The sequence below is a fragment of the Pelmatolapia mariae genome, linkage group LG2, assembly GCF_036321145.2.
Source record: "Pelmatolapia mariae isolate MD_Pm_ZW linkage group LG2, Pm_UMD_F_2, whole genome shotgun sequence".
In the NCBI taxonomy this organism is placed as follows: Eukaryota; Metazoa; Chordata; class Actinopteri; order Cichliformes; family Cichlidae; genus Pelmatolapia; species Pelmatolapia mariae.
This window is the reverse complement of record NC_086228.1, coordinates 20050258-20066245: the sequence shown is the minus strand read 5'-3', so window position 1 is coordinate 20066245 and position 15988 is coordinate 20050258. Positions and strand designations below refer to the sequence as shown.

At 38.9% G+C, this 15988-nt stretch overlaps 1 protein-coding gene across 1 annotated transcript; it reads left to right on the top strand.

The window, feature by feature from the left end:
• Positions 1–519: 519 nt before the first annotated feature.
• Positions 520–5962, top strand: LOC134641798 (zinc finger E-box-binding homeobox 1). Its single transcript, XM_063494382.1, has 2 exons — positions 520–657; positions 1037–5962. The coding sequence occupies exon 2, from the start codon at positions 1191–1193 to the stop codon at positions 3672–3674; it is 2484 nt and encodes an 827-aa protein (XP_063350452.1). The 5' UTR covers positions 520–657; positions 1037–1190; the 3' UTR covers positions 3675–5962.
• The last annotated feature ends 10026 nt before the right edge of the window (positions 5963–15988 follow it).

Genomic DNA, 15988 nt, shown 5'->3' with positions numbered 1-15988 from the left:
GAATCTTTAAATAATCCCATGCATTAACGTAGGTTCCAGGTTTTCTATTTCTAATTTACCATATTTGTCACAAAATTGATCAATATTTTCTTAACTTAATTTATTTTTATTGATTGAAATTTGTTGTATTTTGTCTTTTATTGAACCTAAAAGATGTTCTGATGTTTTTCCTGCCATATATTATTTTCAGCTCTCTGGTGTTTTTGTTCCTCTTTATTGCACTTAAATCGTGTTTCTTAGTGTTATCTGCCTGTTAATACAGGTGTTATACTGTGGCAGCCACTGTGTTATATTGTTTACATTAAAAAACGTTCAATAAATAAAATATTAATCGTTTCTTTGTTGTGTTAAATAATATTATTTGCTGGTGATCTGACTGAAAACGAAGGACACAGAATTTGTTATCACCAAGATTTATAAACATGTTGAATCAGCTATATTTTTAACTTAGCGTGCTCTTATTTTGAAAACCAGAACAGCTTTCTTCCGCCTTTGTTTTTGCTAGCTACAGATGGCTAACGACAAGCTAACCCAAAGCGGCTCGGTTGGTGGCGTTGACAAGCGTTAGTATCACGTTCAAAGAGTGGATTTTTTAAAATTCATTTTATTGAAAAAGATATCACCGACCAAATCGCTGTTTCGTAACACGGCAATCAGGTGCGTATGAGGCATTTGACTCTGTTGCAAATATAAACAGTTGTAATGTTGGCCGTCGTCTCCGCAACCCCCCGTTGTAGTTAGGTAGGGCCTTTTCGTCACGTTCAAAGGAAGAAAGCTCAGCGCGCACGTAGAAAAATGCAAATACAGACCAGTGCAATGAGTTTGATTAATTGCATTTTATTTTGCTGTATTGTTTTGATTTGCCTACACGCGCGCACAGCCAAATAAATATTTGCAGGAGCTGAAAATGCTGCATGAGCTGTGCGTGAGAGGAGGGGCTTCACAGGCCTCGTCCTAGTGTAAGCATAGTACCCAGTGAGGTTAAGTCAATCATTCGTTTGTTAATGTTTTTGTTTTTCTTATGTTCCTTTCACAGGGAGAGACATCGTTGACAGGTGCATCAGTGTCTGCTTTCCCCGGACATAAACCCTGGACATCAGGTGAAGATGGATGTTTACTTCAGGGTGTCACATCAGCCTCTGAAATTGTGAGAATTACTACCAGATGGCCAGAACACCTCACTTCTCATTATGAAGCCTGTCAGCTATCAAAGCATGCCATCCTCTGTGAATGGTGGACATCCAAATTTGTCACTGGATCGCGTGTTAACCACTTCAAACGTGAGGTATTGTGAGAAATGTGGATTTGCGTCTACAGATGCCGCAGTGTTCGAGAAGCATATGGTTGAGCATATGGGGACACGGTTTTACTGTTTTTATTGCAACGATGTTTCCTATAGTGAGGCGGAGTTAAACGCGCACCTGAAACGACACACTTCGAAGTATCCATTCAAATGTCCTCACTGTGGACAGGGCTACATGAGGAGGCTGTGCCTTGTTAAGCACATTGAACGTTTGCATAGTAAAAGCATTATTCAGGTACCTGCTAAGCCTGGTGTGACGAAAAATCCGCAGGTCCCCGTCCCCAGTGCCTTAACAAGCCTGCACGCTGCTGATCCGTCATCGCTTCGGCCGGTTGTTCGGGTGACGGTACCTAGCCCGAGTGTACCTGCTGTCAGACTGGGAAAAGACGAACAGAGAGCAAAAACACTGGAAACGAAGGCATCGAATGTCACTAATGGCAACCCAGAACGTCTTTCCCCTTTGAATGGACTCATTCAGCACAATAGAGCTCTCACAGTTTCTCTGCCAGAAGAAGTAACAATTCCTGCTGGCTGCTTGGTTGAACTCGTTGAGGTGAAAACTGTAAATGGGACAAAGGAACTAAAGCTGAGGCTCGTTTCCCAACAAGAAAACGAGTCAGTGATAAAGGACACGAGGACGACAGTTTCTCAAAACACAGCGCTGGGGAAGCCATTGTCATCTACATTATTCAATCACACCAACACGGTGCGGCCTGGCAGTATGGGCATGAGCACTATTAACAGGAAATCATGTGACACAAAGATGGTGAATGTGGAGCGTCCTGCTGTTGTCCCGGTCAGTATTTCCAACAATCTCCCAGTGAGTCCAGTGAGCAAAGAAAAGAGTGGACTGAAAAGGGTATCACCGGAAATAATCAACTTGGAGTCTAATGTAGTCATCCCTAATAAGTTTCCCAAAAACATCATCAGTCCTGTAAGAGAAGGGGTAAACAGTGGGATCAGAGTTACGCAAACAGCACCGGTGAGCCACGTAGCACCTCTTCCAGTTATCTCCAACAGGGTCACCAGCAGGTTGAACACCACCAGCCTGCATCCAAACAGCATGGTTTCTCAGAGAGTGATGGATGAGAGAAAGACCTTACTTCCAGAGTACCCCAAGAGTGTTCCATCCAGGAGAGCGGGTGACACGAAAAACATGCAGGATATGCCGGTGGCTATGAAGGTGGAACCCGGGAAGGTCTCCTTCAAGAGCAGCACTGCTTCAAAACCAATCAAAGAAGTGGCACCCTTGAACCAGGACAGGATTAAATCAACTTCTCCCTCCATAAGAAGTTCCATTCTTCCAACTGTCCAAGTGAGACCACCAATATGTCTAGTCAGTAAGGATAATGTTCCAACTCAGTCTTTTTCATTACCCAAGACTATAAACAAGCTTGTTTCAGTCAAAACTCCTGTTTTTTCAAATCATGCCAAGTCAAAGAGCTCAACTTGGATGCCGGAAGTTAGACTAAATGAGCTGGCAAAAGAGAGAGACATTTCAGAACCTGAGAGTTTCCCCATCATATCCTCTGTGTTTTCATTGAGTCAGCAGCCAGAGGACGCCCAAGGTCCCATTCAGCCATTGGTAATGGCTTTGCGAGGCATAGTGATGGATAAAAGTAGCAGTTCTGTCAGTACGACTCAAGATCAAGTTAAGATAAGAAACACGGAGCACATGGACAAGACCCTGACTTTAGGGCCCAGCCCTCAGGTGGAAACAAAAAACGGATCCTTCATCTGTGAGTCGTTATTGATGGAGCAGACGGAGCCTGTAGAAGCAAAAGACCACAATAAGGGGGTTCATCACTCTCCTGCACTGACCCACAACCATGTTGATATCAAAGAGGAAAAAAAGATCCCTCTACCACCAGATGATAATAAATCCAGTCACAGTCCTGCTTCAAAATCTTCAACACATGAAGAATCTAATGTTGCAGAACACGCAAAGGCATCTGAAACTGAAGAACCTCTTGAGCAAATGGTCAAAAGTGAGCAGGACTCAAAGTTTCTGACTGTCACCCTGAAGAGGGTGCAAGTGGGCGTGTGGAAACAAACCAAGAAGGGACTGAAACTTAGAATATCCAAATATAAGACTCAGGTACCTGTGGACAGTGTAACTGACTGTACAGTCATTTACCCAATGCCGCTGAAAGTGGACCAACCAGTGAAACGACCGGGTCCAAACCAGCCGGTGGTAGTGCTCAATCATCCAAAGCCTCGGGGCTCTGCACAGAGAACGAGAGCTGATCCTTTTGCAAACACAGGAGCTTCTGAAGTGGTTCCAAAGTGCCAAATCTTGAAGATGAGACTGAGCAAAGTGATGGGTCAAAAATATGAGGTGATGGGTTGCACCGTCCGAGTGTTTCCATGAATGTATTGGACAATTCATCAATGGAAAGAAGTATACATTTATGAGGAAGCAGTTAGTATTACAGTAAAGAGATGTTTAAGGTCAAAAACTGACAAAATCTCAAGCCAATTATTTTCTTTATGGGAGAATAAGAGTTAAAAAATATGGACGTCTGAGTATCACTGAACATTGTCTTATATGTATAATATGAACTATTCAAGTGCAATGCTGTTTGACTGCTTTGGGTCAATGAAAATGGACTGAATGCCGTTATAGATTGCAGTCAAAAACACAGATATTAAGTACTGTTTCTGAAGGTTGAGAGACCAGTGGATATGTCATTAATGCATGCTGTTTATTTAAAAAAGGATAATGTTTTTTATTTATTTTTTTTGCTTTGCATCAGTGAAATTTTATGGGCCCATCACTGCCACCTGAAATAGGTGCAGTGATGGGTATTCAGACTTTTTCCTGCCTTAAAATTGGCCTTTGGGAAGAGAAGTTCATATTTAAGGCAGTGTTTTCTTTTTTTTTCTTTTTCTTTTTTTTAAACAGAAAAGTTTGCATTTCCTGTTATTTCTTGCTATTTGACGTACATAAATGTATTTCATGCCTGTGCGAATTAAACCCCACTTTAATAACAGTTAAAAAATACTGGTTAAACAGTCCTTGTGATTTTCCAGCCAAAACCTCTTTGGTGGGACCCAAATGTTTTGTATATGCTGGTTTTAAGTATGATTAAATATTTATAATGACATTTTGTAAGATGTCATTCCTTGTGACTGAAAAGAATGAAAATGTCTAATTGACATAGTTCTAATTAGATCAAGTTTGGGGCAATAAGTTTCCAGTTGAGTCATTATTTATTTGTATTTTTAAAATAATTTGCATCTTTGAAGGCGTCCCAATCACTTCATGTTTGTTAACATGGCCGATTGTGTAGATGACTGTGTGCTGTGTCTAAAAAAAAAAAAAAAGAACATTTCAACACTAATAGCCGTCTAAAAGGTTTGTCCAGTTTTAAAAGCTCCTCCAAATTTTAGCTGGAAAAATGTTACTTTTCATGTCAGCAGCTGGTTTTGTAGTTCTGCGTTTAGCTACTCTCTGCAAAATCTACTCTTTGGAACATGTTACAGAACCATGTTGTATTTTTTAATTAATCATTGATAACTTCATTAGATGAAATGGACCAATTAAAAACAAAAAACAAAAAACTACTGCAAAGTGTAAATAATGGAACCTGGGCATACACTCAGCTGTGTTATCAGTTCAGATATGATATTAATCACTGAGTCTTGCAGAGATACAAAAGTCTGCCAGTTGTACATCTGTGTGAAGTGAAATGTTACAGAGCTTAAGGCTAAAATTTAGAGTATATCTACTAATTCAGACATAAGGATGATGATGATGCACTAAAAAAAGTACCCTAATACTTTACAGTGTCATTTTACTTTAAAGCGCAAAACGAACATCCTGAAGAATCAAGATAATTTTTTATTTTTGTTGTAATTTTTTGGTTTTTATTAAATTTGGCTCTGTAATTAGTCACGTGATTTTTTTTTTCCTTTTCTTTTTTTTTTTGTGATTGACTTATTTGAGTTTTCTTGTGTGACTTTTTTTCTCTCAAGGTTTAAAGCTCCACCTATGAGAGTAATCTAGAGAAGGTAGAAGCAACCTAAACTGGTCAATTCCTGTAATAGAAGTATTTTCCTGCCATGACTATGAGACAATGGTGACTGATAGACAATTCAAACCTGTTGTATATTTTTCAAAATAATCAAACGTAAGCAATCTTCTGTCCTGAGACTTCTCAGATCTGTTTTACTTAAGGCAGCATTACGACAGCATATGTGTGTTCTTGTTTATTATGTATTCACAGTGTACAAGGTGCTAGACCTATGATCACATTTGTAGGTTTTGGTTGCCCCAGTTTTTATTACACGTGTGTGTATATGTATATATACATATATATGTTTTGGGTCACTCAGATTTTATGGTTTATAGACCTATAAATATAAAACATGGTAACTGGTGTTCATAATGAGTAGGGAATGGCCCCTTCTGGAGCACCGACACTTCTGCTTTACTTTCCTTACATTGCAGCTAAAGCTGCTGTGCAGTCTCTGTTATATATTCATTATCCTAAAGTTGTTTGACATGTCTTTATGGCTGTTTTCCTTTTGCCTTTTAATTTAATCCTCATCTGTGTGGGAATTGGTCATATTCCAGTTCAAGTGTTTTTGAGTTTTATTACATTCTCAGTGTTCATTATCATTGTGATCCATGCTTTTATAATAACAATTGTGTAATTCCTCTTTTATTAAAAAAAGTATAATTGACAACAGTTTGACTTGTATATTTTTTCCCACCAACTGAAACCCATCACTTAAAGTTCACTGTAGATCAACGGTAGTTTAAATCTATTAAAGCATACATGGTAATTTTTTTTTCTGTTTTTTTTTTTTTTTTTTTTTGACACCCTGTATTGTCCTGTTTGTGACATTGGGCCACCATGCCCAACATCAAACTAATCTCTGCAAATATCTTAATGTACAAAGGTCCAGGCAACATTCAGATAGTCAAATTTGCTTAGGAATACTCCTGGCTACCTGGGTGTATATGGATGGTATCCGTAATAAGAGCTAAACAAATGTAAACACATGAATGAATGCTTTCTTTATTACCCTAATTAGCAGAGGATCCATCTGATAATCCTTTATAAAAGGTTATACCAGATTATATTAAACCTGCGTGTCCAAACCACATTAAAGTTTGGACACAGATTTTCATTTAATGTTTTCTCTTTATTTTCATGACTATTTACATTGTAGATTCTCACTGAAGGCATCAAAACTGAATGAACACATGAAATTATGTAGTAAACAAAAAGTGAAATAACTGAAAACCTGTTTTATATTTTTGATTCTTCAAAAAAGCCACCCTTTGCTTTGATTATTGCATTCTCCCGATGACCTTCATGAGGTCGTCACCTGAAATGGTTTTCCAACAGTCTTGCAGGAGTTCCCAGAGATGCTGAGCAATTTTTGGCCCTTTTGCCTTCACTCGGTGGTCCATGGGATTAGGTCAGGTGAGCGTGGAGTACTCGCCTTCTTGGTCAAATAGCCCTTGCAGAGCGTGGAGGTGTGTTTGGGGTCATTGTCCTGTTGAAAAATAAATGATGGTCCAACTAAATGCAAACTGGATGGGATGGCATGTGGTAGCCATGTTGGATTGGTGTGCCTTCAATTTTGAATCAATCCCCAACAGTGTCACCAGCAAAGCACCCCCCACACCATCACACCTCCTCCTCCATGCTTCACGGTGGGAACCATAAATGTAATGACCATCCGTTCACCTTTTCTGGGTGGCACAAAGACACGGTGGGTGGAGCCAAAGATCTCAAATTTGAACTCATCAGACCAAAGCACAAATTCCCACTGGTCTAATGTCCATTCCTTGTGTTTCTTTGCACAAAAAATCTCTTCTACTTGTTGCTTTTCCTTAATAATGTTTTTTTTAGCATCTGTTTGACCATAAAGGCCTGATTGGTGCAGTCTCCTCTGAACAGTTGATGTAGAGATGTGTCTGCCACTGGAACTCTGTGTGGCATTTATCTGGGCTCTAGGTGCTGTTAACTTGCAATTTCTGAGGCTGCTGACTCAAATGAGTTTATCCTCAGCAGCAGAGGCGACTCTTGGTCTTCCTTTCTTGGGGCAGACCTCACGTGAGCCAGTTTTGTCGTAGTGCTTGATGGTTTTTGGCAACTGCACTTAGAGAGACACAAGTTTTAGCAATTTTCCAGACTGACTGACCTTCACTTCCTAAAGCAATGATGGACTGTTGTTTCTCTTTACTTAGCTGATTGGTTCTTGCCATAATATGAATTCTAACAGTTGTCAAATAGGGCTGTCAGCTGTGTACCAGCCTGACTTCTGCACAACACAACTGATCCCATCCCTATTAAGAAGGCAAGAAATTCCACAAACGAACGCTGACAAGGCAAACCTGTGAAGTGAAAACCATGTCTACATCATGAAGCTCACTGAGAGAAGGCCAAGGGTTTGCAGCACTGTGAACAAAGCAAAGGGTGGCTACCTTCAGGAATCTAAAATATAAGACATATTTAGAGTTATTTATCAATTTTTCTTTGCTACAAAATTCCATATATCTTGCTTCATATATTTGATGTCTTCCGTTTGTAACTATAATGTAGAAAGAAGTAAAAATAAAGAAAAACCATTAAATGAGAAGGTGTGTGCAAACTCTTGACTGGCAGTGTATGAACTTGTTTCCTTGTGTAAAGAATATATACAGTGCTTACTAAATGTATTAGACCACCTGTCATAAAAACAAGAAAATAAAAATATAAATATTTTAGAAATCATAAATATTTTCAAAAATAAGTGAATTCATGCTTTTATAGTCAAATTTGAGCTGGCACACTGGATTTAATTAAGGTCCAGTGTGTTTAATTAACATTTCGGTCACTAAAAGTAATTTTTATGTTCAGAAGTGAAAGTAAATAACTGTAATTTGGCATGTTAATCAAATGTGCCTCACAATTTTTTCAGTGTTTTTTGCAAAATAGTAAATAAAACTTTCAGTAAATTAAAATAAGTCAAATGGATAATAACAATAATTCTATTTTAGCATTGAAAGTATCATTTTGATTCAAGAGCTTGTGCATACTGAAGGATTAACCATTACAAAAACATATTAAAAAAGTATCTGAATTTGGCCTTTCGTAGTCCATGTTTGGATCAGTGTAGTTTCACTAAAGCAGATCCATGTTAATGACATTGTCATGTTTTCAGGAGCTGTGTGCAAATGCAGTCAGACTCTCTGTACGTCATGCCTTCCATTTCCTTATCCCTGTGGATCCTCCTGCTCACCTTTCCTTGATCTGTGTAACTAGCAAAAGAAGGTCGCAGGTAATTTTACCTGACTGCTATTTTTGAAGTTAGTACCATCTTTTTATATGGTGGTTTTCACAGACATTAAAGTCATGCTGTACAACAATTAAAACACAATATGCAAAGAGAACCACGTTAAAACTGAATAAAAATAAATTAAAATGTAAATAACAAAAAATGTTAGCAACCCTAACCCTAATGCCTGATTAAACAGAAAAGCTTAATCTTGGTACAATAGACTGAAAGGCTGTTACCCTGAGTCTTCAGTCTTCTATGAGAGACAGCTAATAGATTTTGAGCTTAACAAGTGTGTTTAATAACAAGTTGAGATAGGTGATCTGGAGCTTGTCCCTTTAGTACTCTGTTTTTAAGTGTCAGACTTTTAAAAATGAATTCTAAAAACACTTGAGAGCCGATGTAAAGAGAATAAAATAGGGGTAATATGAGCTTGTTCTGTAGAGTCTTGCTGCAGCATTTTGCATTGCCTGGAGGAGTGACAGAGGATTTGTCTAAGCTGAAAAATAGTGGTAGAGTAATTGAGGTGCAATGATCTAAATGCATAAGCAATGTTTTCTAGTTCAAAGAAAGACACTAAAGATCCCAAACATGGCCTCAATCTTGCCAGACTTCAAAATAATCAGGTTATTGGAGAAACAGTCACAATCCAGGATAAACAATCAACTGGAGTGGACAACCTATCCAGCTGATCAGGCTTTAAAGATGTGTACAGCTGAGTGTCATCAGCATACAAATTACAAGAATTGCCAGAAAAAGTTTGAATGATACTGGCTAGCAAAAATGTATAAAAGGAAAATAATAATGGACCCAGGACTGAACCTTGTTGAACCCTACAGGTTACACAAGCAAAGTAAGAGGATGTCACGTAATCATGTTGGTGTCAGCTTTTATTCTTGTCCCTTAGGAGCTCACCGCAATCTCACTAAAAGAAGAACTTCAACATTTTGGCACACATGTTCAAGCCTTTCAGATTCAGAGTTGGCTAACCCCTTTTTTCTATGCTGTATGTTCAGTTTTTTCTGTTTTTCCAGACCTGAAGGGTTTCTCTTTTTATTAAACAGTTTTTTCAGGTAGCTAGTGATCCGTGGTTTGTTCACAAAGCAACGTACAGTCCTCGCCTCACAAAATCTGATATATTTTGTAATAGTAGCCAGTCAAAAGTAAAGTCACTCCACCTCTTAACAACACTTGGGGAGAGGATGCCATTTAACAACCTGTTAACAACTGCAATCTCCCAACAAAGGAGGGGGCAGGAGCTGAGTGACACTGTATGCATTCACACATTTGCATAGAGTGGGCCTGTTTTCTCTGGTGGGGCAATGGTGACTCTGTTGAAGAGTTAGTAATGCTTTGTTCAGACAGACATGGCTATCAAGTACTGAATTCAAAATCAATCTTGTCGCATACAAAGTTGTACATAACGGAGTACACCATATCCTAAAGACCTTACGGTATTTTATTATCTCAACAGAACACTTTGGTCTAAGTGAAGGTTTATTTAGCCCTCTCTTCCATTAGTTCCTACTCGGATTGACTCGCCATGGATCGCTATAACTCGACTCGGATCGACTGGTTTTCCATTACAATCCAGTACTACTTAACCTGTGTGGTTGTCGTCATAGCAACGTGTCTAAGCATCCCTTTACGTAATTAATAAGCAACACGAACGGTACAAAAAAGTACCTGCTGACCGTGCCGAGTAATAGAAAAGGGGCTTTTGTGATTCCTAGAGATTCTAAAAGCATTGTTCAACTATCAAACCCCTCTCTTGTGGAGCCTTAGTTTGGGTTTGGGTGACAAACTTAAATTTAAATTTAAAAACTTTAATAAAGCTTACAGTTATGGCTGGATCATGGGACTGGTGCACTGATCACTGCATACAGGCATGAACTAAAACTTTCTAAACTTGCTACAAAGACTTTTAGGGAGTGGATTAATAAGGCTGTAAAGAATATGCAGGCGTGTCTGGACTTCACTGAATGGGAGAACTGCGATCCAACAGTCTGATTTAGTATACAAATGCTGTGACGTCCAACTTCAGCTTTCGTGATGACAGCTGCATACCATCACACAGCAGGTTGAGTTATAATAATGCCGAGCCCTGGTTCAAGGCTACGTTTAAAAACTTGAAGAAACTATACGACTACAAGACTTTTCAGTTAACGACTGCTTCTGGAAAAGGTTCAGGCAGTTAACCAAATATAATCCTAACAAGAATGTGTCAAGTTTCACATGCTGCCTCCTGTGAGACTTTTACAATCATTAGGTACTTTCATGAATTTAAATAGAGAGGTTTTACAACAAGGTGCTACTCACTGTTGACACTCTAGAGCAAGAAGGCCAGATAAGATCAGACTTTGCCAGAAAACATATAAAAGAACCTGCACAGTGGGGCAGATGAACTAAGATTAATGTACAGAAATCATGGGAAGAAAAATGATGAAGAAAGATGCAGCATACCACATTACCTGTTATACATGACATGCAGGCATTGTTATGCCAATGGCATGAATGGCTGCCAGTGGAACCAGCTTGTGAATGTTTTCTTTGATGACCTTTTATCTGGTTTGTCTTGGAATTGACTGACAAGCAGGTCTTACCTGGCCATAAAACTGCTTGTCAGTTAATTGCTCATTATTTTTGAGCCTGAAAATGGTGGACTATGTATATAAATGGCTGTAATTTCTAAAAATGTAATGCAATGCCTTTGTTAAACTGCTTGAATTGAAGTATAAAGTGTGATTTTAAAAAAAAATCCACCGTGGTGGTCTAGTGAGGAAAAATGACAAAAACTGTGGCTTTCCAAATACCTATGGACCTAATTTTTGGCATCAACTGGGCTAAAAACATTGTCTATGTATAATTCTCCATTAGTGGTTCACACTTCAGATCTTCAGTAGCGCTCTTATCAAGACTAGGCCCAAATGTGACTGCTGATTCCTGGTGAAATCTAAAATACTGACAGAAAAGGGAAGTTTATGAATACAGCAGGGGTTCCTATTAGAATCAAGCTTCTAAGATGTGTATTAAAGCAATCAAATGCCTTGTGACTGCTACACTGTACACTTGGGGCACTTATCAGGTTTGTTTACAATGGAAAACCATAAGATTACTGGATTATTGTAGGGTCTTAAACTTACAATATAAAACACCTTGAGGAGACTGTTGTTGTCACAATCAGCAGGGCTGACTGTGTGTAGAGTGAAAGGTGGACCCAAATGCAGACGAAACAAAACGTGAAACGTGACTTGAATAACCAAACACGAGCCGTTTATTGAGGCTGGCAAAATAACTGCAAGCAAAAGGCAAAAAGCAAGACTGACAATAAACTAAACTGGGTGAGCTAAATTAAATAAAAACCTACAACAGGAACACGGACCTAACACGATAAACATGACATGAACTCTTGGCCTGGAAACAACACAGACGATCTGACAATGACACACTGAAAACAGAGGACCTAAATACACAGGAGGTGATTGGGGGAAGTGGGAACACATGGGGGAACAGCTGACTGACATGAGCCTAATGAGAGGACAGGGGAAGTAAAACTAAATACAATGAACAAAGAACGTAAATGGCCTCCTTGACTCCCTGCTCAAACCAGCAAACCAGTCTACATCCTCATCATTGAAAGAGTGTCCCCTGGCCTGTAGGTGTAAATAGACTGCAGAGTCCTGGGGTCCGTTCTTCGTACCTCGCTTACTACATCCAAGATCAAATGACACATCCAAGATCAAATCATCGCGCTAACTTTGAGCTCGCTAATCCAGTTCTCCGAACACACCTGTTGTTGACGATTAGTATAGCTGGATGAAGTAATCTGAGGCTGTGTCCCAATTCAGGGTATGCACGCTTGAAGTACGCATTTCAAGTGCGAATACGTCACCGCCACGCGACGACGGCTGTCCCAATTCAAAGTGTACTTCAAATGCGTACTCCAAATGCGCCGTCGATTTCCCCAAATATCAAGCGTGGTCCGGTGCACGCTTCGTGGTCCCATATATCCCACAATTCATAGCGCAGCGGTGGGTGTGGATAATTTTGCCGCAAAATACGGCAGAAGGGAGCGGCCGAAGAGTGAACTGGCAAAAGTAAGTACTGAATATTATGTCACTTATTTATGTGCGAATGTTTAATAATGAAGAACATGAAAACATTACTGTTGGCCACATGTCGGCAAAGTTATGTGACATTAGTGATGTTTGCACTTTCACTTGGTTTTAAAGCCTTTACTCCTATATATATATATATAGTCAACCTTAATCGTACAGAGAATGTGATGATTTTATGGATAATTAAAGTCAGTCATATATCCACAAACACAACAAGCTGAAAGTCAGTGAATGCTGCTCGGTTTGCAGTCCTGAATATCACGGCACAAGCAGGATTCAGTGCACTGTTAATGTTAGCTATGTTATATTGCTGCCTCTGTTCGGTGGTGTCGAGCCAAACGGACTTTAACGTGTGTTTGAACGAGCTGACGGTTCACTCGTTAAGCTGAAAGAAAGATGCTTTAATCACAGGAGTCACACATGTGTCCACTGTACCATCTGGGAACTCTTCTTGTTTAGCACTCGTAATAACACAAACACTAAATCCTCCTTCTCTTGTGCTGTTTTGTAGCAGTGTGTACACCTGAGACTGTCACCTGTCTGTCTGTCCTGCACTCTCTCTCTGTTTCTTTCTCTCTGATTGTGGAATAAAAGTATGAACATGTATTTATAAGTTACACTTGTGTTTGAATCCTGCAGCTTATCACACATTTGATTTCCATGTGTGACAACTGCAAGTGTCCAGAGTGAGGACAGACTGAGGGACCCACTGCTGCACATCATCTGTGAGGCTTTGCACCCCTGATGATCCACCAGGACAAACTCAGCTGTGTGAGGAAGAGGAGGAGGACGAGCCAGCAGCAGCTGACAGATGGAGAGAATAGACAGACTGTTCCCTGTTTGTGAAGGACTGCTAGAAAAGTTTAAAATAACTAATTGTCTGTCCTGAATCAGTCTTATTAGGTAATGTTCAAATAATTTTATCATTCCAGTGTTTTCAGTGTGGGAGAAAGTACTCAGGGCCTTCAGGTTACACACTATGAAAGGCAGCAACAAGTTTAATATTCAGAAACCTAAAGTATGTATCAGCAGCAGAATGGAGCTGAAAATAAATGTTTGTTTCAGTTCTATGAAGCTTTGAGTATTTTGGATTAGTAGTACTGCTGTGTTTGTTGCATCATATTGCTGTAATTGTTTATATGCTTTATATATTCTGAGGTAAGTTGATCTATAGTGTTACATCATATTCTATAAGGATGTTATGTGTTTGTTTACTTTCTGCCCAGTTTGACCCATTTAGCAGAAGTCAGCCTGTTTACGGCTCTGATATCTATTCTGTATGACTTAAAGCAGTTATGACATGGTCTGATTTTCTCACCCAATAAAGGAATATTTAATATATCAGTCTACTCTTCATTGTATCAGAAACAGTTTTCACAGCTCGTACATTTTCCTTTTTACACATATATGTAAGCATTGAGCCGAATTTAGTAATGCCAACATATTAGACGAACAATATTTGTCTCTTATATATAATACATCTATATATACACTGTCAAAGATACTTGTCTTTGAGTGAAGATTTAAGGTGATAGGAAATATAAATAACTGCAACTTTAATCTTTGACCCAGAGCTCACTGCTGTAATATACATATACATATATATATATATATATATATATATATATATATATACCATAATAATCTGACAATACATATAATATTGGCCATATTATATTTACATTACCACAGTGAGATGATTTTAGTCTCATGAACAACATTAGCTGATTGTTATTTACTAACTAATCTTGAAATGACTGTTCAGTACAGAAATGAAGCCCAACTATCATGTTTTACAGTCCCGTGGTCTCAGCCTCAGATACTCAACTAATCAAAGTGATGTCATGACAAAAATGAAGGACCAACAGAACATTTTTTTCTCCCTCATTTCTGTCAAACAAAGCTGTATGACACGGTTCTCGCGGTTAGTATCATGGTTGCTAGGCAACCTGAACAGCGCGACCGTCCCATTTCACAAGCCTCTCACTTCCGCACTTCCCGTACTTATAGTACGCACCGTCCGTAGTACGCGTAGTGTGCGTACTTCAAGCGTGCATACCCTGAATTGGGACACAGCCTGAGATCACTGGGTGGCTTAAAAGGGGCTACGCATCGATAGTAGAAACATTGATCGGCAACCCTGTGATTGGTCGGCGAAGATGTCGAAGGAGCGCGCTCAGTATTTCACGGCAGCAGAGCAAGAACTCTTGATTGAGGGATTTCAGGAGTTTCAGAGTTTAATTAAAACGCAGGGGAACACTGCAAAGGCTGCAAAAGCAAGGAGAGAGGGCTGGCAGAAAGTTGCTGACAAATTAAACTCGTAAGTGATCCATGATATTACATTATATCATGTGATATTATATTATACCACATTATATTATATTACATCATATCCTCTTTCACATTAGAGCCACAACAGGACCCACTAGAACATGGGAACAAGTAAAAGTGAAATATAAGAATATTCTACAGAATGGTAATATTTATCACTTATATTGAAAAGAGACCCTGCAATAATCTGTTTGTTTGTTTATAACAGCAACCAAGAAAAGGGCAGAGCAAATAAAGACAGGTGGTGGTCCTGCACCCCCTCGTCACACCCCGGCTTTTTGTACCGTGACATTTATTGACATTGTGGGTTTTTTTGTGTGTAGTTTTACATAACACTCCATCACTTTTACCTGTTCCCATGCAAGGGGTGACTGAAGCATGCACAGTAAGTTGGGAGATATATCTATCTATCTATCTATCTATCTATATATATATATATATATATATATATATATATATATATATATATATACATGTATATATATATATAGAGAGAGAGAGAGAGAGAGAGAGAGAGTGTGTGTTAAGTAAATAACAAAAAAAGCGATATCTCTCTGTCGCGCTGAGCTAAAGGATCCTGTCTATCCTGCAATATACGCTGAATTCTGAAGACTCTCCTTATCAATCTTGCACCTTCCGCAATGGGTTGCTCGCGTACAAACGAACAGGACATGGCTGCGACAGACTTCCCAAATCCACCTTCGCTTTTATAGCCGTGGTCTCTCATCTTGATTACACGAAGTAATTTACTATTACTACTCTAAAATATGAATTACATCTGAAATAATCAAATACATGAAATAGAATGATTAATAGTACATTTCCCTTTTTTTAGGAAATGACCTGTATGTATCTGTATGAAATCAATAAAAGAATCAAATGCTGCATTATCTTTAGTTACATTGATAATATTTATTTATGGTAAAACAGTGGCGAAATATCGCTGTTGCTTTCGTAT